We start from the raw sequence: 27051 nt of genomic DNA on the forward strand, positions 1-27051 counted from the left end.
AACGTGCTGCCTATAAGTGATTACGAGTATCTGTAAAAGCAACAATGACCACACCAGTGAGCTATATTCACTAACAGGAGAGATTCTGCTTTGCGGTTGCTTTGTGAAGGAAAAGTAAAAGTAAAAAGTGAGTAAAATGCTCCTGATGTTGTAGAATTATTTAAGATGACACATGGACGTTAATCTGACCTTTTTTTCCATTCCAAAGTATTCTTATGTTCCTTTCTATTAGATACTGTTGATTTCCAGCAGCATGAAAACCAACTTGCTCAAACTTGCTTGAGTAAAGTTATCTGTCACTTTGACCTTTATGGTTTTGTCATCATGTACAAAAGAAAAAAGAAAAGAAAAAAACGCACACAGACAAAACACTCCTATCAGCTAGCAGGGGCTGATTTAAAATCTGCCATCGTGGCTTTTAAATCCAGACACCTGTGCCTATCACAGTTCAAATAATCTTTCACTATGTGTTATCTTTAGGGTTTTGATTTTCTATAAACATGCACTATTCAAGCTTTAACTGGCGTTTTCGAGCTGAACTTTTAAACCTGTTTTGGCGCAAGCAGCAGCTGTTTTTTTTCTTGTAACTTTACTAAATGTGTCTATGAAGAATCATCGGAAAAGCAAAAACTCACTTAAGTATAACACAGCCAGTCCCACTGGGTGGCGCTGTCCATAAGACCTGTATCCTGGTGCGTCTGCGAGGCGTGCTCTCTGTCACCGCGGGCGGACAGTTGGTCATGAACTGTGTCTCGTCTTCATCAATGATCTAGAAACAAAAGAATGAGTATTCAGTATTAAATGGCTTTGCTTCTGAAAAGGTCACTTTGAACTTTATGGCATCAAATAATGTTGGTGTTCCTCAAAATTCCCTGGAAAAAGAGAATCCAGATCAATCCAGGCAAGGGAATTCAAAAACAATGTTACAAGACCCAACAAGCCTCACAATGCAATACTGCACCTCTATGCTCTGCCAAGTAGCATAGACAATATATCAAACACAGTACACACAATAGCTTATTAGACAATGTGATTACTTATATTATTTTAGAAGAGCGTACATTAAAAACCAGAGGCAGGTAGAGTAGCAGCACAGAACAGCGCAGGCATCAGTGACAACAGATTACACTCTTCAAGTTTATTGAAATTGACAAACAATTACATAAAACATAAAATATTCTGTAGGTTTTCAGAAGAAATGTAGCAGAAATTGATGTTTCAACAAAATGTGAAATAGAAGCAAAACACTTTTGTGTGCTGTCCTTGTATTTGATGACCTTCTATAGCACATAAGGAGTAATTGTGTGTGCTGACTTTCTTATTATTATAATGAACTATGTTTACAGGAAAGCCAGAACATAAGAATAAGTTTATAATATAAGTTGATGCACAGAATGAGAGGTCTCATCTTCATCACACAGCAAGAGAAACAAGGTGTTTCATGTATTATATAATGATGAAAACAGAGTGGAAATTTAGTTTTAATATATTGTTTTGGAAAATTAAATAAATCTATCACTGGTTACCTACCATTTATGCTTAATCTTAAGACAATACCAGAAGTAGTTTTGATGACACTGACAACTGCTGCTTTTTGCTTGTCGGAATCACAGAAATGACACCAGTTTGGGCTGAAAGCAAAGTTGTGGGAAAGCGTACAATTCTCAGAGTTCCTCAGAGAGGCTTTGGATAATAACAAACTTGTGTATTCATGACATGTCTAGCACAGTCCCTTCGGTACTTGGACCTTGTCAGACATTTTAATAGACTAAACACACACGAAAAACAAAAGCACGCATCCACACATGACCTTGACCTAGTAGCTAGCATTCTACAGCTGCTTCGCCTCAACAGTAACAATGAACTAACACACAGTCCCAAAGTCCTGAAGACAAAAAGAGGGAGACAAGAGTCACAGACTCTCTTCTTCATTGGGTTGAGAGAAAGGCAGAGTTTTTTGACAGAGGAATCTAAACATATATTAGGAATAACGAGGTGGATTCAAAACAGAACATGTACAAGGATGGCGCAAAGATGCAGTCTAGACATGAGGAAAACTCAGCTTAATTTCTGTAATAGTGCTGGTGAACATTTAACATTTAGAGAAAGAGCACAGCAGTGCTACAGCGTGTGTGATCCTCCGTATGTTATATCAGATTGTTTTGCCTATCTGACAGCACTGCAGTCTGTTTACAACAGAAGCACAATTCACTTTCCACAATGTTTAGGAGTTACTGATGGGAATTTCTGTCCATTCGTTCAGAAGCTGCACAGACTTCCAAACAGAGGTCAGGACTCTGTGCAGGCCAGTCGAGTTCTACACCACTCATTCATGTCTTTATGGACCTTGTTTTGTGCACTGGTGCGCCGTCATGTTGGAACAGGAAGGGTCCATCCCCAAACTGTTTGCACAAAGTTGGGAGGAAGCAATTTTCCAAACTGTCTAAGTATGCTGAAGCATTAAGAGTTCCTTTCACTTGAACTAAGAGGCTGCCACTTCGTGGCTGAGTTGCTGTCTTTCCACTTTCTTATAATACCACTAACAGTTGAATGTGGAATATTTAGTAGTGAGGAAATTTCATAACTGGGTTATAAAAGGTATCATCCTATCTGCTGGAATTCACTGAGCTCCTGAGAGCGACCAATTCTTTTACAAATGTTTGTAGAAGCCGTCTGCATGCCTAATCACTTCCACTGGGACACCAGAATAAATCATTTGGATGGTTGAGTCAATACTTTTGGCATACAGTGTACATTATAGGTTAAAACATATCCTGTGCATATTTAAGACAGTTACATCTTAACCCAACCCAAAACAAGTCAGGATAGATATTTCAGATTGTCAAAGTGAACACAGCGAAGACCCAGTTCAAGAAAGTCAAGTCCAAATTTACGTAAGGAAAAAGCACCTGGGTCAAGAAAGTTAATTTCCATGTCAAGACACGTAATTTTCAGGCCAAGGTCAACTGTAACTCATAATGGCAGTTCTCGTCTGCTCTCTGTCTGAAGAGTGAGTGAACTTGCTAACTCTGCAGAGTAAAGCAAAGACTGCCTTCAGATACTTAATTTGCATGTAAATGCACATGCTCTAATTATAAGGGGAACTTGTCCCTGCTTGCCTTCTACTTTAGTGGTGTAAGTGCAACAAGATGCTAAAATCATAGTCGGACAGATGATGGCTGTGGTGCGACCCGAGATCTATGTCAGAAAGACAAGAATACAGTTTCCTCATTTCTAAATGTGAATCTTCAAGTTGACTTTAAAGGTTGATCCACAGAAATGACATCATTCACTGTTTCTCAAGTTGGAAACTGCAGCATTTTAACCTCATTTTATCCGGGCTGAAATGCAACTTTCAGAGCATTAAATATCCAGTATGACTACCTTGCAAACTTTTCAAAACACTCATTCCACCATTGATCTATTCAGCATTTACACTGCATAATGAGCCTTTTATTATGGCCTAAAGAACAGATCAAAAATGAATGCATCACAGCAGTGCTTATTTTCAGAGCAGTGCTGTCATGTTGACCCAGCACTTTACTCAGCACCACGGTCATGTCTTCTTTTTGGTTTTTTTAACTTAATACTTAAAAAAAAATGTTATTCTAACCAGACATTTTGTTAAGTAGATGCTTTTAACTGTTTTTAAAAACATATATATAATCAGCCAATCACATGGCAGCAACTCTGTACATTGAAGGGGAAGAAAGGTGATTTAAGTGACTTTGAACACTGTTGGTCCCAGACAGACTGCTCTGAGTATTTGAGTATTTCAGAAACTACTGACATACTGAGATTTTCCCATGCTACCACTTCTAGAGTTTACAGAGAACAGTCTGAACAGGAGAAAATGCCCAGTGACTGCAGGTCTTTAGGCTAAAATACCTTGATGATGTTAGAGGTCAGGAGAATGGTCAAACTGCTTTATGCTGATAGGTAGGCAACAGTAAGACAAATAAACCCTGGTTACAAACAAGTTATGCAGAAGACCATCTGTGCATGCACAACACATCAAATCTTGAAGCAGACGAACTACAGTGTTGGGTGCCACGCCTGTCGGGTAAGAATAGGATACTGAGGCTACAATTTGCAAAAGCTGACCAGATTTGGACAACAAAAGATTGGAAACATTTTGCCTGGTCTGATGAGCCTCACGTTCTGCTGCCACATTTGGATTGTGAAGTCAAAAATTGTCATAAATAACATAAAACCGTGGCTCCATCCTGCCCTGTATTAACAGTTCTGGCTGGAGGCGATACTTAGTTGGTAACCCAAGTACCAGATGAGCATTGTTTAAAGATGACAGTATACCTGAGTATTGTTTTTGACCATGTGCATCCTTTTATGATCAGAGTGTGCCCATCACCTGATGGCTGCATCCAGCATGATAATGTGCCATGTAACAAAGTTCAAACCTAATAAAGAACATTTGGGACTGGTGGAACAGCAGATTCACATCACGGATATGGAGCTGAAAAACCTGCAGCAACTGTGGGATACGATCATGTCAATATGAAGTGCTATGCTAAAAAAGGGCAAGTCCCAAGTCTGGAAAAGGACACAGTTAAGAGAGATAAATGAAATGCCACTTCAAGATAATCTAATGTTAGAAGTCAAGAAGGTTAAGGTCACAAGTAAAGACTCCAGTCTGAAACACTGGCTTTAAAGTCACGGCACGAAAAACAGTCCGAAGACAGGCAAGTCTTAAATTAAGACAAGTCTGCAAATCTGCAACTGCACTAATCACAGTGAGGCTTTAAGTCCAGAAAATGAAATCCCCATTACAGACAGCCTTGTAGATACAAGTACAACTACTTACACAGTGGTGATATTTCTGTCATGACTATTCTGTAAACAGTAAAGCTACTAACAAGTCAGACACATTGAAGGTTCAACCCATATTGGTCAATCACCCAAAATGTGCAAGCAATGGAAAGACAGAACAAAAAACCCTGAAAGGAAGAGTGAAGGCGTGTGAGAAGACTCGCAAAGCAGCGTTTATTTTCACTGCACACCCCGGTGTCTGCGAGTGTCCACGCCACGGTTTGTCTGTCTCGATCTCGCTCTCTCAATCTCTTGCTCCATGTTGAGACAGTAAACACAGATGCTTCAGAGTCCCTGCACAAGCAAACGCAGAACTGTGCTTACACACACACACACAAAACAAAGAGACAGAGAGCTCGAGACAGACAATGCAAACCCACGATCCCCTGAGAAATCTGACAATAAGAGTGATATTAGTGTGCAATGCTGTGCGTGTTGGGGGTTTTTTTTGGTTTTGGTTGGTGTGTGCACAGACTTTGCAAGTTAGTAATTAAATGCAAAGCAGTTACAAAGGAGTGAATACAGTTAAAACCTTTGGGACTTGAGTGCAAAGATAAAACTTTTCAGAGGAAAAACATAAGCAGACAGAAAGATAGATTGAAATGTCACGTCAACACTTGAAGACGAGCTTATTTCAGAAAGTAACAAAGTTCTCTTGTCTTGATGAAGACCTCGGAGGCACCGACATTTTGCCTTGAGCTTTCCATCAATCAAAGCTGTGCTATTACTGCAGAACACTGCCGAGATCTTGGGGCTATCACCAATATTGCATCATATTACATTTTTTGTCTGAGCCACCCAACCAAGGCAGCAGTGTCACAAATCCAAACAGCTACTCTGTAAAAGAAAAAATAAATAAATATTAGATGTATATATGTGTGTGTGTTTGTGTGTGTGTGTGTGTGGCTCTATTTCCTAGCAAATGGGGCCAATTCTGTGGCTTTTGGCATTCAATTACACAAAATAACGCTGAAAAAGAGGGAGTGCATTGTTCATTGGGTCCATTTCATATAAAAAAGAGCCCCAAAGCTCTTCTTAAAATCTCCTTCTTTTACAGTGATATCCACATTTATAGTGCACTGATGGTTTGTGGGGGTCAAATCAGAGAAACTCTTAAAACGGTTTTGCTTTCTTCTTTTTTTTCCTTCTTCTTTTTTTTCTTTTCATGCTTATAAGTTCACAAAAGCTAAATGTAGTAATTGTTCTCGGTTGATTTTGTGTAAGCATGTTGTGTTTAATTTAAAAGCAAAAATAAAATTATATAAAAAACGGTTTTGCTGTCACAGTGATCAGACCAAAGAGTGCTCATCTCTTGTTTGTGTTCATGCACACTAGAAATGGACTGCCAGGTTTTTTAAGAAGTCTCAAATGATTTGCTTCCTGTGCTTCTTTCAGTTTGTTGTGTTCTCTTTTCTCACATTATCGACATGTGGCGATAAAAGCTCTGAAAACACCAGACAAGTCTGTCACCTTGACAAAACAGCATATTTAGGGGGCACACTTAATGACTGACCCAAAGTAAAAAGACTTTGTATGACAGAAAACTGTTTTTAACCTGTTTCTGAAACTTAACTATATAGTCACTGACTTCTCGATCTCTATAAATAGACATTTGCATATGAATGTACAGTTATCATATTTTATCTTATTCTTTCCCAGTTAAATTTACCCTTCATTCTAATTTGTGTTGTACAGCTATTTTATTTTCAACAAATTCATATATATATTTTATTTTATTCCTTCCTAGTTAAATTTACCCCTTTTAATTTTCATATTTATTTCCTATCTTATTCATAGCCTTTTCTTTTTTTTCTTTAGGTCACGAGCAGTTGTGTAAGCATTTCACTGCATATCGTACTGTGTATGACTGTGTATGTGACAAATAAAATTTGAATTTGAATTTTGAATTTGAATCTGTAGGCAGCAGGCAAAATCCTGGTACTGCAAGCTTTCTGGGTACTCTTTATACTCCAGCTAGTATTGACCAAACATGTTTGAGCATAGATCAAAATATGAAGTCACGGGCCATAATGCAACCGCAAAAAAACCCTTGGCTTGATATCAGAGTAGATTTTGAAGAATGTATTTGCATTGTTACAGTCAGGCTGTAAACAATGACCGGCACACAAACAGGAAGTCTTGACCTGGATGCTTTGATGATGTTAGACATCAGATATCTGAATATGTGATGGTTACACAGGAAGACTCATTGCTTCTGGTGACAGCACCCAGTGGTAAGTCATCAGATGATAACCAATGGGTTACCAGATTGCTCGCTTCACTTCTATGGTAACCAGTTGTTTCATTCTGTGTATGCATGAATCTGGAGAAGTTAAAACCAACAAAAATAACTAAAAAAAATACATTTAAAAACAGAACATTAGATTTTTTCAGTAAGTTACCTCTATCTATCAGTCAGTAAGCAGCTGACCTTGGTTTTAGTCAAATAAAATCTCTGGTACAATGAACTTTAAGCATATACAAACAGTTCAAATGGGAGGAACATAAAAGGTGAATAACTGCATAAATCGTTACTGGTTTATTCCCAATGGCAGGAAACCTCACCTAGAGTCCATGGTAGCAATTTAACTTGAATAATACCTTATCCAGTCATGTTTTTAACAGATAAACATGTTTAATGTGCATGCATATGCATATTCATTGGGTCCCTTTGTCTATGTATGTATGTGCCTGTCTTCCAGCCTCTTTTGGTCCACAGAGTTTGTTTAGGCTACTGCCAGCAAGAAACAGCATGAATAAACTATACAGGCTCCTGCACAGACCCAAACTGAGTCACAGAGTGTGGAGACCACTGCAGTCACTCTCGATCGCTTTTTCCTTCCAAACACTAAAAATGAAGTGGTGATATTTTCCATGACAGCAAACAGTGGTAATTACTTTTTCCTTTTGCAAGTAATTTTGCCTGAGCTATTATTCCAGTAATATAGATTAAACCACAATTTCACACAATACTGTGTCATTAGGAATTTGTCAAGTGGGAGGAAATCTTTGGATCCTAATTTGGTCTTCATTTTTGGAGCTTCGTTGTGCTATTTTTTGCACACAACTTCCCAGAGATCGACCATCAGTCAAACAGTGTAATTAGTAAAATGTCAGAGGGCGAAACTTTACTTCAAAAGAAGAAGAAGAGTTTAATTGCAAGACCTGGTACCTCTATTTTGTGTTTCATCAAACAAGCTATTAAGTGGTTGTTTTGCAGTGGTGTTGCTGCAGTAGTGTTTTCTATTATTGGTTTTGGGGTCCAATATGTTTTTTTGGTTTATCAGCAAATAAAATGTCAAAAACAACCAATGTATCAATAAGGAAATATTACCAGTTCGGTACTTGCTTATAACAAAAATATAAGCATGAGCACTTAATATTTTGATTTAGGTAATAAAAATAAAAAAATAGTGCTTTGGGTATGCATATTTTAGAGGACAGTGATGTATGTTTTTTCTCTTTTCGGCTACTTTTCTCTTGTATTGTATCCTGAACACTGAAACATCCATCACCAAGCTTCTAATATGAAGTGTTTTTAATGTTTGAACCTGTTTGAATAACATCGTTCAGGTGTCACTAAATGTAATTTGGGAGTTTGTAGAAACATTAGTGGATCTCCTGTTTGTTGCCCATAGCTGGCTGTGAATCAGATTATTGCCTGTGATTTTAATACATACCTGCAGCATTACACAGCATCCATAAAAAAGAGTGATATGTGCATTTGCAATAAAATCTTTTACGCCAGATGGATCAGAATCTGAAGGTAAATAATCCTGTGTTCTCTACGTTTTAAACATGTCAGCTGTTAAACAGACTCCAGATTTATTTGGCAGGAACGTTTGTAATAAAGCAGACACACTCTGGATGAATCCTATGTTCCATGTGAGCTGTCAGTATTCATCTTGAGAATAGCCGCAGGACCCGCACAGTCCCGTCAACGGCTGACTGTTAGCACTGTGGCCTCTCAGTAATGGCTCATTGGTCGTGGGTCCAAATCTAGGCTGGGGCCTTTCTGTATGGCGTTCAGCTTCCTCCCAAAGACATGCATGAGGGTTAGGTTAGCTGGAGTCTAAATGGTTGTCTGCCAATATGAGCCCTGCAGCATACGGCGCCTTTGCAGGGTATACCCTGCCTTCCTCTTAGTGCTTAAAATCTGATACTTTGTTACTTTTAATTTTACCAAATAATAATCTGTGCCTGTGTTTTCAGTAGATTAGTTGCCCCCTCATCAGGGCTGCTTGTTGGCGACCCATCAGATTTGTGCATTTCTTGATCGATGACATTAGTCATTATTAAAATAAACTGACCCGTCTTGAAATGTTCAATTAGTTGCTGTGCATCCTAAGTCCGACTCCTGGCAATGCCATCTCTAGTTGTTCTTATAAGAGTGATGGTTGTGAGTAGGAACCAAGTATGAGATCAGTTCTTCTTTTTTTTGAAGATTAACCTACTGGGAACCAGTTTTCTGTTGTTTAACTTTAATCAGTGATGGGGCTGTAATTACTTATGCCAAATAAATATTTCCTGCAGACAGATATTTAAAATTCACATTCCTTGCAGCAGAATAAAGTTACCAGACACCAAAGTGCAGCAAATGCTCTTGCTCAGTATTTGGGTATAGCTTGAATAACCATAATGTTAGATTAATTGCGATGCAGATTTGCATAACGATCATTTATTTATATGTTTTGGATGGCTATAAAATGCCCTAAAATGATATGTCACCTACTTGTGAGAATTCATTTTGTCAGACACTCGAAGAGCTAGAACTGAATCCCCAAAGAATCAAAGAGGCCTGTACTCATTGTCTTGATGCATAATGTATTTAATAAGTCTTAATCAGAGCAGCGCGCATTATTTATGCAAACCTCAAGCATCTGAAGCAACCAGCTTGCCAGGCATAATAAATAGAAGTTGTGTAAACTGTTGGAAGTTCCTTGAAGTCAGTAAGCACACAGTTGTCCTTGTAATCTTCAGCCCATCAGAAAACAGAGACGGGCTGTTAGAGGCGGTGCTTGGGCTTTGGGTGCTAACAGAAGCAATAATTACTGCAGGATTACTTTAGAGGGTGATTACACTACATATCAGGTCACCATCATTCCAGCCCTGCACACATCCTTCACACCCCTTTCTTTATAGCTCTCCAAGTTCTACTTGGCTTGTGTAATTGCCTCTGTCTCAAGCCTATGACTTTAAACGGATTGAGTTTGTTTATCCCCAGCTAAACTCAGAACCCCGGATAATCTGTGCAAGAAAAAAAGAAGAAGATAATATCTCACGTCTGCTCAACGCTTCACTTATCCAAACAAGCTCCGTTTGTCTCCCTGAGCAATAACACGTTGCTGGCCTAGATAAATATGACCCACGTCCCACAGTAACACAAGGAGGGCTGGGAAAAACACACACGCAGTCCCACTCTTATACCCGTATGCCCATTCAGCGCATGTATAAGCACAAAGGCACACATTTCACAGCAGACAATGAGCACCGTGTGAGTGCGATACCGAGTCTCCCTCGCAGATGCACACTGGCAGCACATGTTCTCCAAGGTCTGACACATTAAGGCAGAAGTCCTTTAATGGTAGTAATGGGGACAAAGAGAAGATTATTGCTTAAGCAAAAAAAAAAAACAATGAGCACCAGCTCTCAGTTGTGGTGTTTTAGTGAAGCAGCAGGCGGGCACATTCCAGGACAGCTGCCAGAGACAACGGAGCACCGGAGAGCAAGGAGAGAGAACAGCCGTACAGGGAAACACAACCGTGTTCGTTTGGCTTCTCTTTCCATGCGCAATAACAATCATGACTTTGCAGAACTAGCAGCATAATTAACTTGGGGAAAATAAAGTTTCAGGCATTGTTGTGCATACCTCATTTTAAGTATTATTATGTAAACCTCAATGATAAAGAGAAAGAAGCCTGGCTTGATGGATTTAGGTCATTTAGATAAAAAGCCAGACTCACTGTCATGCTGCATCTTCTCTTATCGACCCGCTATTATAAAATAGGACACAAAGGACGGCGTATTTAATGAATGAAATCATCTTAAAAACTTGTTTCTGTTACCAAGTGAATCCAAAGTAAAGTTTGCAATTGCGTGTCTGTTTTTCTACCCCCACATCAACTTTTCCAAACCAAGTAGTCTTTAAACACTTGACAGGGATTTGACAAGAGCTTATCTCATCGGGCCTTAATCATTTCCCACATTTTTGGGAAAAGTGGAAATCACAACTGTCAATTAAAGAACAAAGAGAATCTGATGGATTCTACCAATATGTATCAAACAGATTGCAAAGGCAGATTGTCAACTTTAATTCAGTTCAAGCTCAGCCCACACCGTTCCAGTTTCTGCTCTCTGCCTACCCCTTGGTCTCAGCCTCACTCCAGACTCTGCTGGGACTCTGAGGTTGAGACAGGGAAGTGTTTTTGTAATGTGCAAGGAGCAGAAATCACACAGAAGTTTGAACTGTGTAAAGCAAAAAGCTAGTTAGCTGAACTGCATGACTGCCCAACTGACTTTCGGTGAATTGGATGTCACCGAATGTCCTTCATTTGAATTCAGACAAAACCAAGGTCCTGTTGGGAGCGACCAAACAATGTGGGGTGTTTCTGGAATCTTTCTTTCCCTACAAGCTGGTTTGTGAGCTCCTAAGCTTGAATTAAGAAAGAAAAATCCACATTTATAAAGTTTACTTTTTCTGCCTTAAGAGGTTTTCACAAAACTTTCATCCTCAAGAACTCAATTTTTCAGACCAGCACACAGCTAGTTTCAACAGTTGGTGTTTTTCTCTTTCGTGTTCAATGTTTTTAATGGATGATTTTTTGGGGGTGTGTGTTGTTGTTTATCCTCTGGCTGCTGTTTGTCATTTATCATTTGCAAAGAATGTTCATTAAAAATGTTCTTGTTAGAGAAGTTGGAGAACAAACCTGGAGGCAACTCTGCTTCAGGAGGCAAAGACGGGCATGTGAGACTTTACACTGCATAGAATTACCAGAGCAAAAGCAGCCCAGTAAATGAACCAATGAACCGATAAACAAATATATTAAGTATCAGTTCAATCTCTCTCTCCTTTTAGTCTCTGCGGGGCAGAACAAATGACTGTGATTGAACAATTCACCTGAAGAATGTTGGAAAAACTGACATTTCAGCAAAGCCTGAATATTTTGATGCGTTTGTTTAAAAAAGATGCTTTAAAAGAAAATGAATGTCACAACATGGATTTATTTAAAAGTACATTTAAAGATCGTCTATAAAAAATATACAAAGAGGATTTTTCCCAGTATTAAATTTGTCATGTCCAAGACAAATGGAATAATGTTCTGTGTTTGGGACCGACCACATTGTGCAGTGTGCAACCAAGAACCCAGGTTGCATGTGGGGGATGAACTGATAAGTGAAATTTTTATGTCTAGGTTTAATTGCTTTTATTTTTTAGCACCCTGAAGTGCATCTGCATCTGTATAAGAAATAAAGGGCTTTTTTTTCTTCTCTTGAATCCTTTTGTCAGTGGTTCTAACTTGTGGGGCCAGCCCCACTGATGGGGTTCAGAAACACTGCAAATTGAGGCTTGGACAAACAGGTGGAAAATATAAAGTGAAGGTAAGGTGAGGGATTTTTTTTTTTCTTAGAAAATAAACAGGCAAGGATTTCCTGATCCTTATTCAAGTAAAGTTCAACTTGAATCCTTCTTTTGTTGTTTGATGTGAACTTTTTTTGGGTGTTGAAGTGGGGCAAGCCGGAAAAAGTGAGCGTCTTTAAATGAAGAATGTGAACTAAGGGGCTGCACCAAGATGCTAACCCCAACTCGTCGCTGCAGATGGCCCCGCCCCTCACTGAGCCTGGTTCTGCCAAAGGTTTCTTCCTTTTAAAAGGGAGTTTTTCCTTCCCACTGTCGCCAAAGTGCTTGCTCATTGGGGGTCATATGATTGCTTTACAATATAAAGCACCTTGAGGCAATTGTTGTTGTGATTTGGCACTGTATAAATAAAATTGAACTGAATTATATCCCAATTCATAAGAATTATTTTGGATTGTGATTCATGCAAAGCTACTGAGATAGCAGACAGCACAGAACAAGTAAAGGTAAACTGTGTTAAGTCATAGCACTTGCCTGAAACTTACTGTTTTAATTTTACTTGTGAAGGTCTTTAGTTTTACTAACTTTCGAGGCTCTTTCAGCCTGTTAAGCTGCATAAATAACAGTTAAAGGCTGTAGTAGTCTAATTACATACATGAGCTAGTTTGTCAGCTTGTGCCTAAAAAACAGAAAACTCTCTGATGATTAGGCCTGATGGGCAGATGGAGGCGGTGGTGGTGGGGTGGTCAGGAGTCACAATATTCTAATGGTTTGATTTTGTAGTGTGAAACCAGCAGCAGGAATAAGCATCGCACCACCCACATACTTGTTTTCATTTCAGTCACCGTCTGATACCAGCTCAAAAAAAGAGCCACTTTTAAAAACATTGCTCTCCTTGTGGTCAAACTCTCCTCGGGCTGCCTTTAATTAGTGTGTTTTGAAGTGAATAAGACAAATGCCGAAAAAAAAGAGAGAGAAGTCATTCCGCATAGTGTGGTCCATGGAGGTCCAGCAAACACAGATATTCCTAGCATGATTGAAATGGAAGCTTGTGGTTTAGGACAAAGAGACTGATAAATAACTGACACTCACTGGCTAAAACAAGTGGTTAAACCTTCTCTAGTCCTCTCTTTAAACCCATGGTTACATGAAAGTGGCCTCTCGCTCATGTTTGGTAAGAGTCTGGTTAAGATCAGTGTGTGGAAACACAGCTACAGATGTGTGTTCCTGTTTACACTGAGCAGGAGGTAATTGAGGAAGTCTGGCCCTCTCTTCAGGAGCTCTCTGCCGCTCAGTGGGAGTTGTGTTACTACTGAACCAAACATTTCACATCTCGCTCTCTTAACTCTCCCTGTTTATCTCTTTTCTCTCCGTCCCTACATGCCTCTTTCTCTCCTCCTCTGCCTTCTCCTTCTTCCGCTGAAAGAAATATCTGCTATTTAGCGGCGAATGATGCCATGTCTGCCTCACCCTGAAGAGCTGCACCAAAGAGGCAGCGAGAATCTCTTTCTTTTTTCCACCACAACAGCTTTCTAGCTTCATCCAGGGAAGCTGTGTTGCATCTGTCAGCAATACCTCCTTTAACCTCCATATCAGAAGACAGCAGCTAAGTCGACTCCCATGTGCATTAAAGCATACAAATGAGTTCATGTTTTGGGAAGTTTCCCAAGGAGCAAAGAACACATTCGGTATGCAGCGATCCCACCTCCTTCCTCCTTCTCTCTACACCTGCTTAGCCTTACCTGGAACTGGCCGGTGTAGTCGTCATCTGTGGTGCCCTCTCTGCCCTCTTTCAGTGCGATGAGAGTGAAGCCTCTGAAATAAGCAGGGCTGGTTGCCAGGAGGACCACTGTAAAAGATGTGTGCATTGAAACCCAACAATAACACAAAAGAGGCGTTTACATTGTTACATCAGGGTCTTGCTGTTACAGAGGGTCACCCAGGGAAACATACGAAAGCAGCACTCCTTTGAGTATTGGACTGATGTGGGAGAGTGAGGGATATAAATAGTAGTTTAGCATCTCACAGCAGAATAAAAAAAGACTATAAATCTTTTTGGAGTTTTGTGTGGGGAACAGGCCAGGAACAGGAGCCAGATAATGAGATGTGGGTGAAATTTTATTTGGCTCAGCCTTACCTTGACTTTCATACTATTTGTCTTAAATTTGCTCCTGGCGCTGAGAAGTGTCAATGTTATCAGCTTTATCTGTTTGTTTTTTTTAGTCAACTTATTTCCTACTTAAGCGCCATGAAGGCTGGGGGATATTTCTTCTTTGGTGGTGTCCTTCATAGGACCCTGATAGCTGATTAAAATTTAGACATGGATTGCTGAAATGTGGTGTCACAGCCAAAAACACTGCATGATCAGGGAGATTTTAAAACAAGGTGACCTTTTTTTTATTTTTACAATCCATGTTTTTAATGCCTGCAGCAAAACTGCAGCACATCAGGTCACATCCAACACCCTTCCACTGGACTCATTTCAATTTTTAGAAGAAAAAAAAAAAGCTTTGGACTTAAAACATGCAAGTGAATTGTGATTACAATTGATTAGTGATTCTTCTAAACTCATCAACAATCTCTGTGCCACAGGCCAAAGAGGCCTTTTTTTTTTTAAACGTGCTCAAATTCATCTAATAGGAGGAGTTTAAATTTGTAGGGGTCAGCATAATTGGAGCCAGATCTGTGTGAGTCTCCGTGTGGATACTTGTATGTTAGTATGTGTTTGCGTCCATTTCCTGGCAACGAGAGAAGAGGAAGTGAATATAGGTCAGACATTATAACTCTAAGTATCCTTATCAAACCAGTACTCTCCCAGAAGGGGCCAGAGGAAGCAGACTGGGTTTGGAAAATTGCGTCCTTCAGGCTACAATTTTCTAATAAAATGTGATTGCTGTGGTTATTACCTTGATGCCAGTGAGAACATGTGATTACACATAGTTCTGGTTTTGGAAGTAAAACAGCAGAAATGCGAAGTACACGTGCCTCTTTTTCAACTTGACAAACAATTCACTTGCTAAATTTTCTGAGGTTTGCGCGCTAATTGCGCAAAAGTGTCAAAACAAGCCAAGTCTACCTCTGTAAGTGCTGCCAGGCCGGTAGGTATCCGGGTCTCCCTCCACTCTGAGCCTGAACTCATGGTGCCCATCCCTCCGGGTCCCCTGGGTCTGCGCCCGGAGGATCCGCCCGCAGTACCCGTCCGACCTCCCTCCGGAGGGCTCTTCCACAAACGCGATGGCGTTGCACACAAAACTCGAGACGAAATAGTACTGCAAAAGCAGCAGATGCAAATACATCCCCATCTCGGAACTGCAGCCCGGAGATGGAGCGTACGCTGGCAGTTCAATCAAAAAAATACACAACCCAGTAGGGGAAAGGCGAAACAGCGGACAGAAGAACAGTTCCTGCACCCTCCCCCGGGAACTCCCACTGAACTACGGCAGCGTCACAGTCAGTGGTAAAGGTGAAGAGAAGCAGACGGAGACGAGTCCATCCTGAAGTGAGGAGAGCGCGCGTCTGGGGCGCACCACGGTAAAGCGGTCCTGAGAGGGGAGAGTGGATGAAGAGCTGCTGCCGCTGCTGCTGTTCCTAAATCAGTCAGTGGTGCTGATAGAGAGACTGAAAGCAGACTTGAAGGACTTGAGAGAAAGTCCAAACGGGAGCTTAATGAGGACCGTTTACCTCCCACCCTCCTTCCTCAGTTCGCCTGAAACACGCACAGTAACAATCAGACTCTGTGTGGCTCTCGTGGGGGAAATTAGAAATGTTTTGCCTGGTGGTCTCATGTAAAAACAGGTTTTAAACACTGTTAAAGTCTAGTTACTTACAAAGTGAAGCAGGAACAGACCTGTGAGTCTTTTTCCTCAAATGCTATGCCCATTTTTTCCACATTGGCCCAATGTGAGCGATATAGATTGATTTAGTAATGTTGTTTTGTTGATTGTTGTGTATCATCCTGGTACATTGTAGTGAATGCTGTGTGTGTGGTGTTCTTAAGCTGCTGGAACCTTGAATTTCCCCTTGGGGATTAATAAAGTATCTATCTATCTATCTATCTATCTATATCATTTGCTTCTTTCGTGTACTTTGTGTATTTGTCCATTTGGCTGTAGTTTAATATGAATGAAGGTGTGACACATAAACATAACATTAAGTCTCTGAAGCTTGACCATCAGACAACAATTGTCTGTAGATTGTGCGATCTACTGTACAATATAAAGCGCCTTGAGGCGACTTCTGTTGTGATTTGGCGCTATATAAATAAAATTGAATTGAATTGAACAATGAACCGTAAAAATGCGTAAGTGATCATTAAATTGCGTCATTCTCATCATAATTTATTTCACTGTTTTATTCCAGCATTTTCCCTCACACATCTAGTTCGTGTAAAGCACCAATTCATCTCCCCTCGCATCTGCAAACACACTAACCACAACCGCTTTCTAATTATTCATGGAAGCCAGGCAGTTAAACCGGGAGGCAGCTTGTTCCGTCCAGCAGGTGACGCCAAAGTATCTTTGCGCCTTAAGTTACTTGGTAAACTTGTCACTCTTCTCATCACTGCACTCTTTTACTCTTCCATCTCATCAAGTTTTATTATAGTATGGAGAAAAGTATGAGGGATTATGGAAATGCGGCGGGGTGTGGGGTGTGGGGTTTAGGGCTCATATTAAATATGTAGTTTGGACTCAGCTGAAGCAATAAGTTTAAGTTAGATGATATTTTGATCCATTTCCCTTTTTTTAATTTATCTTGTTCCTTTATGACATTCTACAGCCCCCATTTTATTCTGTCTGACTTATAAAGCAACTCTGAGAATCTTTAATTTCTGCTTTTATTTAAGAAGCAACCGATATCATCAATGACAACTTTTTGGGAGAACAAATGTACGCGTGGGTGTGTGTTTAAATAATAAATGACACACAGAATTGAGCTGGACAAAATAAACTTGTACTGAACTTGCATGTTATTATAATTGACATTTTGTATCTACATGCCAAATATGTGTGCATGTGTTTATACCTAGGGAGTATTACCTAACTCAGAGTAGAGCTGGAGATAGTTAAATTAAACGGTATTGCCTGTGATGGAGCCCATCTGGAGGTACTCTGCTTTCTAAGCTATCTGACGGATGTCTGACGTCTGTAGCAAAAGCTTTGACCAAGATGTGGAGTCCGAACAAATCATCAGCCATTCAGAATGAAAACAGCCTGCTTGTAGGCTAGCCAGAAACATTCCTGCACTGAAACAAAGCTTTTTAGGAGAGATTATTTGTGTAAAATGTCCTAGTCCAGTCCTCTGGAACATGTTTTTTCTTAATACTGTAGAATAGCAAGAAGCAGTTTAATCTCATTAAGCTTTTACATTAAATGTGGTTATGCATTTAATTTTTACCAGTGAAGTCAGAAGAATTCAGCAGAGTAGTAGTATGAAATGAGTTCCTTTGTCTCCTGACTATAAGTTGATAGGAGAGTGTAAAATATTTCCTTTGTGTAAAAAGTCCTGCAGCCACTGCATCTGTCTTGTCTAGTCAATCTGCCTGCCTAAATAAGACTTGCATGAAGGTAATAAGGTTCTAATGCAGGAAGTATAGGCCAAAAGGGTGTATTAAATATGAAAATTGCACTGATCTTAGAGTGTGGAAGTCATTTCCTCTAATGGACCATAAAGATTCTAAAAAAGCTCTTGATATCGTGCTCAAGTGTGTAATAGAATTTCTAATCATTTTACAAAGTCCTTTTTTTCTGCACATAGAAAGCTTTTGCTTTATTTAATTCAATTCATTTCAATTTTATTTATATAGCACCAAATCACAACAGTTGCCTCAAGGCGCTTTATATTGTAAGGTAAAGGCCCTACAATAATACAAAAAAACAGAGAAAACCCCCCAAATCATTTGACCCCCCTGTGACCAAATGGTTTGGCGACAGTGGGAAGGAAAAACTCCCTTTAAACAGGAAGAAACCTCCAGCAGAACCACCCTCAGGGAGGGGCAGACATCTGCCAACACCGGTCAGGGGTAAGAGGATGAAGACAGGACAAAGACATGCTCTGGAAGAGAAACACAGATTAATAATAGCAAATAATTAAATGCAGAGATGTGCTTTATTTAGGTTCTTGTTTCTAATAAAGATGAATTAAATGTATTGAATTATATACGAAAAGTGCTTGTTGATGAGAGAACATATTTGTCATTTTGTCTAGTATTTCCAAAAATGGTGAAGGAGACATTTTTCAGTATAAGTGGCACCACTACATAAATGTTTAGTGAGCCATAAATTTCTGGTTGAACAATAAAGACCACGAGGGACACATTCTGCAGTTTAATCACTTGTGTAACAAGACAACTGATCTAAGTCTAATTCAGTTTCCATTCTAACTCTTCAGTGAGTCCAGTGTAAAGGTTAATAGTGTGGACAGCCACACAGTTACAGCTTAAAATCTCAGTAATACTCCATTACTTGAGTAATGGTTACCATCCTATTTGGGGTAGCTGAGCTTCATGAGAAAAGGCAGGTAATTCACCATTTAGACAGCTGGTAGTTCAATTCCTGGCTGCTCCATTCTGCAGGCTGAAATATCCTTGGACAAGAAACTGAACCTCAAATTGCAATTGATGCATTGACTGGACTGAGATTATTAGATAAAAAGCATTTAGATATAGAAAAAAGAACATATGTGGATAAAGTACTAAATAAGAATCAGTCCATTAACCATTTGGAGTTAAAGGAATGTTTTCAAATCTTTGCATTATGTTAAAACAGGAGTGTGAAGACTGCACGTAGCCATGCAGTCTGCTTTTACAAACAATCATGAAAGAATTGGTTGTTCTAAAGCACTCACTAAATTTGAGCATCATGCTGTAATATGATGCCAATACTACAACAAATCTGCTTGAGAAAGTAACCCAGCACTTCAATTCAATAATAGAGAGAAAACAGAGAAAACAACAATCATATGCCTCTCAATGAGCAAGCGCTTTGGCGACAATGGAAAGGAAAAACTCCCTTTTAACAGGAAGAAACCTCAGGAAGAACAGGCTCAGAGAGGGTCAGCCATCTGCTGTGACTGGTTGGGGTGAAGGAAAGAAGATAGGATAAAGACACGCTGCGGAAGAGAGCCAGAGATAAATAATAACCAACGATTAAATGCAGATCGATGTATAAACACACATTGCTCCCACTGAAAACACTACGTCCAGATGAACAGAATCAACCTTTTGGGATAAACACATAGTGAATAAACAAAAAAGGTGAGTAAAAAAGAAACACTGATCACATCATAGGAAGCCTCTAGCAGCCCAGGCCCAATGCAGCCTGAGTAAGGGATGAATAAACAATAAATAAATAAATTAACAATTATCAATAAGGAAAGTTGTAAGCCTAATATTAAAAGTTGAGAAGGTGTTTGTCTCCTGAATCTAAACTAGCTAGTCCCACAGAAAACTGGTCTGAAAGCTGAAGGCTCTGCCTCACATGTAGGAACCACAAGTAAAACAACAGTCTGAGAGCAAAGTACTGGACTGGGGTGATACGGTACAATTTAGGATAAGATGGGGCCTGATTATTCAAGACTTTCTATGTGATGAGAAGGGTTTTAAATCTGGATTTAACAGGGAGCCAATGAAGAGGAACCTCCTTCTAGTCCCTGACAGTACTCTTCCAGGAGCATTTTGGATCAACTGAAGGCTTTTCAGGGAGTGTTTAGGACATCCTGATAAAAAATCAATAACAGTAGTCCAGCCTAGAAGTAATAAATAGATGAACTAGTTTTCTGAGACAGGATTTATCTAATTTTAGAGATGGTGCAGAAATGGAAGAAAGCAGTCTTACATGTCTGATCAAAAACAACTCCAAGATTCCTCACAGTGCTGCTGAAGGCCAACCCAATGCCATCCAGCGTAAGAATGTTGTTAAATACCTCATTTCTAAGATTTTTCAGGGCCGAGTACAAGAACCTCAATTTTATCTGAATTTAGAAGCAGGTCCATGTCTTTATGTCATTAAGACATTCCTGTAGTTGAGCTAGTTGGTGTGTGTTATCTGGTTTCATGCATAGATAGAGTTGGGTGTCATCTGCATAGCAGGGAAAGTGTATACTATGTCTTCTGATGATACAGCCTAAGGGAAGCATGTATAATGTAAACAGAATTGGTCCCAGCACAGAACCCTGTGGCATTCCAGAATTAACCTTAGTGTGTGAAAAGGATTACTCATTTACATGAGCAAACTGGAATTTATTAGATAGATATGATTCAGCGCACTGCAGCGCAGTATTTTTAATACCTACAGTATAGTTCTCTCACTGTAATAAAATATGGTCAGCAGAATCAAACGCTGCACTGAGGCTTTAGCAGGACGAGGACAGAGATGAGTCCACTGTCAGAAGCCACAAGAAGATCATTTATAACCTTCACTAGTGCCATTTATGTCTTTGAGATGGTTATGAGTAATTTTAAAAAAAAATTATTTGTGAAGAAATTCATAAAGTCATTACTCGTTATGATTAAAGGAATGCTTGGTTCAACATAGCTCTGAGTTTTTGCAAGCCTGGTTACAGTGATGAAGAATAACCTAGGATTCTTATTTCCTTCAATCAGTGATGAATAACAAGATTTTCTGGCTTCACAGAGAGCATTTTTGTAGAGCAACAACTATGTTTCCAGGCTAAATGAAAATCTTCTAAATTTGAGAGATGCCATTTAGTCTCCAGCTTATGAGTTATCTGCTTTAAGGTCCACATTTGAGAGTTACACCACGTCAAGTACTTCTGATTCAAGGCTTTGTTTTTCAGCAGACCCACAGTATCCAGAGTCGTACACAGTGAAGATGTAAAACTATTACCAAGATAATTAACCTCTGTGGGAGTAGGGCTCAGGTAGCTGCTCTGCACTGCACATGCAGGTGCAGAAAGGACAGGCGAAGAGGCTATGGTGCTAGCGAGTCAGCTACAAGCTAAGCTATGCTAGTGAATCCCTAAATACTGTGAATATAATTAGTAGGTGATTCAACACAGAGTGTGCTTTGGATAAAGCGTGTGAGGATTACACCGCGAAATAAGGCAGTATCTGAAAGTTTTAATTAAATGGGCTCCAGAGCAAAGCTGCACAAGCACAGCGCTAGATTACTGTCATCGATTGATAGCAATTATTTTATTTATTTAATTTATGTGCGTACAATTGAAACTTGATGCTTTTGTTTGGCAGATATTTAATATTGAATAACCTGGGAAGGATGGAGACTATGTATCTAAATGTTAAAGATCATTTTAAAAAACCTTCTTTAATATTTTACAATGGAAAATGTCTAAAACAAACCTCACTAAAACCCTAAAAACCACTGTGACATTACCTAATGATTGCTGTCATTAAGCAACAATGTAGGGTTAAAAGCTTTGCTTTTAAATTAAACTCTGTTGCTATTTGATCTTTTCAGATTATATGATGACTTGCCCCACTATAATGTAGGACACAGGCTTTCCACATTTAACAGTGGATGGTTTGGAGCTAGATAGGCATCAGAGACAAATGAGATCTATTTATCAAATTAAAATACTTGATGAAATCCAGTGTATCTAGTATTGAAAGCAAATTGAGAAAAGTTGAATTAAGTAAAAAAAAAAAAAACCCTCAAAGCTGAGGACTATGGGCTTCTCTTGTATAAAGTTAGTTGAAATGTCATTTGTAACCTCTTGGCCTCAAGGCCAAGCAGCAAAATCTGTTATCTCAGCTCTCTTGGAGAGGCATTCATCATTGTGTCATGATGTCTTTAATAAGGATAGAACACTGTAGAGTGCAGGCACACACACACACACACACACACACACACACACACACACACACACACACGCCACCAAAGCGCTGACAAGTGATCACTGATCGTATCACTGCGCAGATAAAAGAAGACCTAACAGGTACGATCAGTCTCAATGTAACATAATTACGACAGACAGTGTGTTTGTGTGTTCTACCCAGTATGTATGGAACTGTGCATGTGTAGTGGAAATATACAGCACTGTACTCTCTGAGGCTGTTTCCCACTGCTGCTGCAGTACAGAGAATATCACATTAAGAAAAATAATCATATCGTGTAATGCTAAAGTGATTTCTGCATCTCCTTCATTATGGGACAGCATCAGGCTTAAATGCCTTGATTGAATATCATGTATAAATGCATCAGTTTTGAAGTTTACAAGCTTTACAAGGTTACAGATTTTGTAAGCATTCTTCCCCAGCCTTATTTTTGGCACCAATGTTGCTTTTTGTTGGGATACCCATCCATTATCTGTTCTAACCCAGAATTTCCCAAATATGAGATAAAGCATTTCTCCTCTCACCATCTAATCTTGTTGCAGCAGGTAGTACCTGATATTTTTGTTGCATTTGTTTGTTGCAGTTGTTGTTTTGAGGGTTTTTTTGTAGGGAAAAAGAATCAAATGATGCACCAAACACCCTCTTTTATGAGGCCACCACTCAGCCTCAAGCAAAAAGCCTGGGTTAAAAAAAACTCAATAACAAATCATGATACCTATTATCTCTGGTTTTGCCGGGTCTACTAAAGAAAGCTACTGAACATGCTTTGTAGCACAGGTTCTATATGGTGTTCAAATGTTTGTGCCCAAAACACATTTACATTTTTATCTGTGCAAAATTGCTTTCATGTTAGTTGACAAGTATTTGGTTCTTTTTTTATTGTGTTTTTTGGACAACGATCAGATGGTCTATTTGCTGAATCTAGACATGGTGTGACACCCACCGTGTTTCCGCTAGCATTCTTCATCGCCTTATCACACACAATCCACTGAACAGTCTTGCTGCTACCGAATAAAACCCAAGTTCTTCAGCTTCCTTAGCATCATGTTAGCATTACCGAATGATGTATTTGGCAATGGAACAGTTGGCATCCCCGCTCCAGCTGAACCCATAAGAAGGGTCACTTTTGCAACACAAGTTGACTCACTGTATTTCATAACTGTTGGTCTAGCTAACCAAGCTGACCAGGTTGAGGTGAATTATTTGTATTAATGTTCATCAAAGGAGGGGTCTTGATTGTAGACTTTGACTGTTTACCTCCTTAAATGTATTCTTGACTTTTATTTATTTTAGAATTCTGTCATAATCTGCTTTAGCTTTCTTTCATGGTCTTCCAGGCCATTGATCAGTTGTCCAAACTGCAGGTACATTTGCAAGAGAATCATTAAATACATCAGTCAGGGCACTGAAATCCCACCACAGCAAACTTTAAGGGGAACGTCAAAGAAAAACCTAAACCAGCAGCAGTGGATGTAGCTACAGTCTGTGGACATAAGCAAATGATCATTTGCATGTAGATTAATTCGACAAATATTTCAAGCAATGTCCACTGTTGTGATTAGTCGTATGCATAATACAAACTGCAGCGCAGGATTCTGACTGATTGGTTTCATAAATAGAATTGAAAGAAAATAAAATGGAAATTGTTTGGAGATGACTGCCTGTCCAAAAGCAAACAAGTCTGAATTCATGATATTCATTTGGAATTGTGGAAGATGATGATAGGCCAGTGACATACCAGTCTGTTCTACCAGAAAGCAGGGACACACACAGTCCTATATTAGAGTCAGCTTCTTTTCTCTCACTTCTCGCTGGATTGCAGCAGTTTGGGCCCAGTGAAAATCACTGCTCTGAAACGCCTGATGGCTATGCAACAGTGTGTCTGCCAACAAATTATAGGGGCTGAACATCTATTATAAGATGCCAATCAGCCACACTTATTCAAAAATATTTTAATGTCTGAAAAGTAATTTGCATGTGCTCATGTTAAATCATTCATGACAAACTGGTGAAGATATAACGGCGTGAAAGAACATATATGGAGATGACTTTCATGCGGACCCCATGCGTGGACATCTCTGTTCCGTTTCCAAACCCTTGGCGCCCTGACACTCACCACAAATATCTGGTTCTGTCAATCAAATTTAACAAGCTATAGATGGAGGAGGCAGTGATGGGGTGGAGGAAGGTGGGGGAGGAAATGTGCTGGTGACTGCCCTCAAAACGAGAGGAAAAAGGAAAAAGACCAAGAAACACATTCAAAGGAGTGACTTAAAGTAACCACAGGTTAGAGAAGCACGTAATGACTCCGGCTTATATTCATCCTGTGTTTACACAGCCAAAGGCTTCACCTCAGGTTGCCCAAGCCTTCTGATGGGCAATTAATGACTGCCGTGAGAAAAATACAACACAGTTAAGTCTTTTAATTGTGTTGGAATAGATGTTGAGAGTGGGCATGAAAAAATAATAACTTAGTTCACAGATTTAATAAGAAGAAAAATCTCTTTCAAATGTAGATTGAGCTCATCAAATCTTGAACAGTATGAAATCCACAACACTACTGCCAGATGGAATAATTGAGATGGAATTTGGAGACGGAGCAAGTGATCGGCTTTCAGTTCTTTCTGCTGCACCTTTACCTTCAACCAATTTATTTTTCTATCAAATTACTGCTGACTGTATGTAATTATCTGTGTTTCTGTTCTGCCTCTCCAGCCTGGTCCAAAAATTGATTTTGGGTTGAGCTGTTCATACTTTAATTTTGTCAAGACAAAACTAAGCTAGCAAGTAGTCATGCGTTGTTGTGATCATTTGTATTCAGGGCCTCAGAGGTTCAGTCAATAATGGGTTTGCTTAGTCATCATCACGACTGCTGACTTTAAAATTTTGGACCAATTTTGTATTTTTTTTTTTCTTCGGTAAATTAATTACCTACCAGCTGCAGATTTAGTGAATGGTGCTATTTGTTAAATGTTAGCATGCTAACAGCTTAATGTAAGAGGCTGAATTTAATGAACATTATGGATCTAGTTTCCCACAAGTTAGTCACACTCTGAAGCCCCTGAAAACATCTCTTTTTCTAACACTTTAAAACCAAAACTTATTAAATCCATTAAATAGGGTTTGAACCTAGATATTCAGACCAAAAACCTAACCAGGGAAATGAGTTTATTGACCTTTAAAATCAGTGTAAAATTGGCTAGTTTTTTTTATACAACCAGAATCACAATCAATACAAAAATACAAATTTAAGCACATACAGTGCTGTGAAAAAGGATTTGCTGCCATACATATTTTATTAATCAAAATGATGATTATTGTTATATATTTGGGAAGCGATCCTCCTGAAGTAATTCTGAGTACTTAGACTCCTCTGTGGTTATGGCAGGCCCTGTCTAAAGTCCTGTGATATTGTTCTCGTGGCTGACTGGCACTTGCAGTGTGTTTCTGCAAAAAGTGGATCACCTCATTGACAAATCTCATTCATCATTTCTTTCTGTGCTGGGTCACTTTCGTCAGGACTGTTTCACTGGCCTTAGTGATTGCTGAACTCTGAATACAGCACAGCCGTGTCTGGAACATTGCTTTGACTTTTTCATTCACTGGTTCTGGTGAGCTTTCACATCATAACAAAAAGTCAGACAGCTGAATCACAGGCCATGAAAATGTTCTTTTGCCCCCTTTGATGATTTTTTCCTCATCATTCTCCACTTCCCCTCTCATCCTCCTCCGTTTCACGGCCTCTCTTCCATCGTGTTCTTAATCTTTCTCTTCTTTAAAGATACTATATTGTTTTCAAAAGGGCATCTATAACCCGTTCAGCCAGACTAATGATCTTCTTTAGACGGCCCTTAGGCTGATTAGCAGCATGCCAAAAATACAATCAGGAGAAGAAAATACGCAGAATGCCATGAAACATTTTTTTATCGAGTTGAGGTGAATTACTGAACTAATCATTTTATGATGATAACATTTAAGTTGAAATCACATTGTTTTATAAAATTAGTTAATATCATTTTCAAAAACTGTATCATGGAACAACATGTAGACTGTCACATTCAACTCAAATCAATTCAACTTTAATGTGAGGTCCAAATCCAGCTGCCGGCAACATCAGGAAAGAGCCATTGAAGACTGAGAAGCACTGAGTGCATAAGGAACAACTGAAACAGATGAAGTGGTCCCTCAATTGTGTGTGTGTGTGTGTGTGTGTGTGTGTGTGTGTGTGTGTGTGTGTGTGTGTGCGCGCGTGTTGAATTACCTCCTCCCAGGAGTCGGTGTGGCCTTCTGAACTCTAGCTAATGCACCTGTTTGTCATTAGACTTATCTGCTTTATGTGACCCCTGCTTTCTTCAACATTCATCACCAGATTGTTGAGTTGCTCAGTTGGTAGAATAGCCCAGACTGCTTTTTGTTTTCTAAAATTACACACCCAGCCTATCCTTCTTGTCAAGCACGTATTCTCGGTAGGTCAGCCAACCACTTCTGGAAACCTATCTATCTTCTACCTTCTGAAGAGACTTACCTGAGAGCACAGCTAAACAAAGAATGTGGTGAAAACGTACAGTACCTGTGAGGTCAGCTAATCAGAGAAGGGGATTTTTGAAACTTTGGATACACAATAGCAGGCCTCTGGAGAAACTCACCTGTGAGCTAAAGCTGACCTGAGCTGAGAAGCTTTGAATGTGTGAATATCTTGTGGAACTTTGCTGAACTTTCCTGAGGTTCTTCATGAAAAGACTGAACACCAGCCTGAAGACGTTTTGAGTTATCGATGCAATATTTTTATCGTGTAGCGAGCGGATAGTGGACCCAAATGCAGAACGCAGGACTTGGA

General features: G+C 39.5%; 1 protein-coding gene across 1 annotated transcript in view; it reads right to left on the minus strand.

Annotated features, from left to right (window-relative positions):
* The window catches only part of spon1b (spondin 1b), a 105782-nt gene extending 89747 nt beyond the window's left edge, over window positions 1-16035 (minus strand). Inside the window, exons 1-3 of the mRNA XM_005449361.4 lie at window positions 15480-16035; window positions 14146-14252; window positions 636-769 (exon numbers count right to left, since the gene is read on the minus strand). Coding sequence (XP_005449418.1) covers window positions 636-769; window positions 14146-14252; window positions 15480-15705 — 467 coding nt within the window. The 5' untranslated portion in view covers window positions 15706-16035. The remainder of the gene's footprint in view (window positions 1-635; window positions 770-14145; window positions 14253-15479) is intronic.
* Between the last annotated feature and the right edge of the window lie 11016 nt (window positions 16036-27051).

This window comes from Oreochromis niloticus, linkage group LG7, assembly GCF_001858045.2.
Source record: "Oreochromis niloticus isolate F11D_XX linkage group LG7, O_niloticus_UMD_NMBU, whole genome shotgun sequence".
Classification (NCBI taxonomy): Eukaryota; Metazoa; Chordata; class Actinopteri; order Cichliformes; family Cichlidae; genus Oreochromis; species Oreochromis niloticus.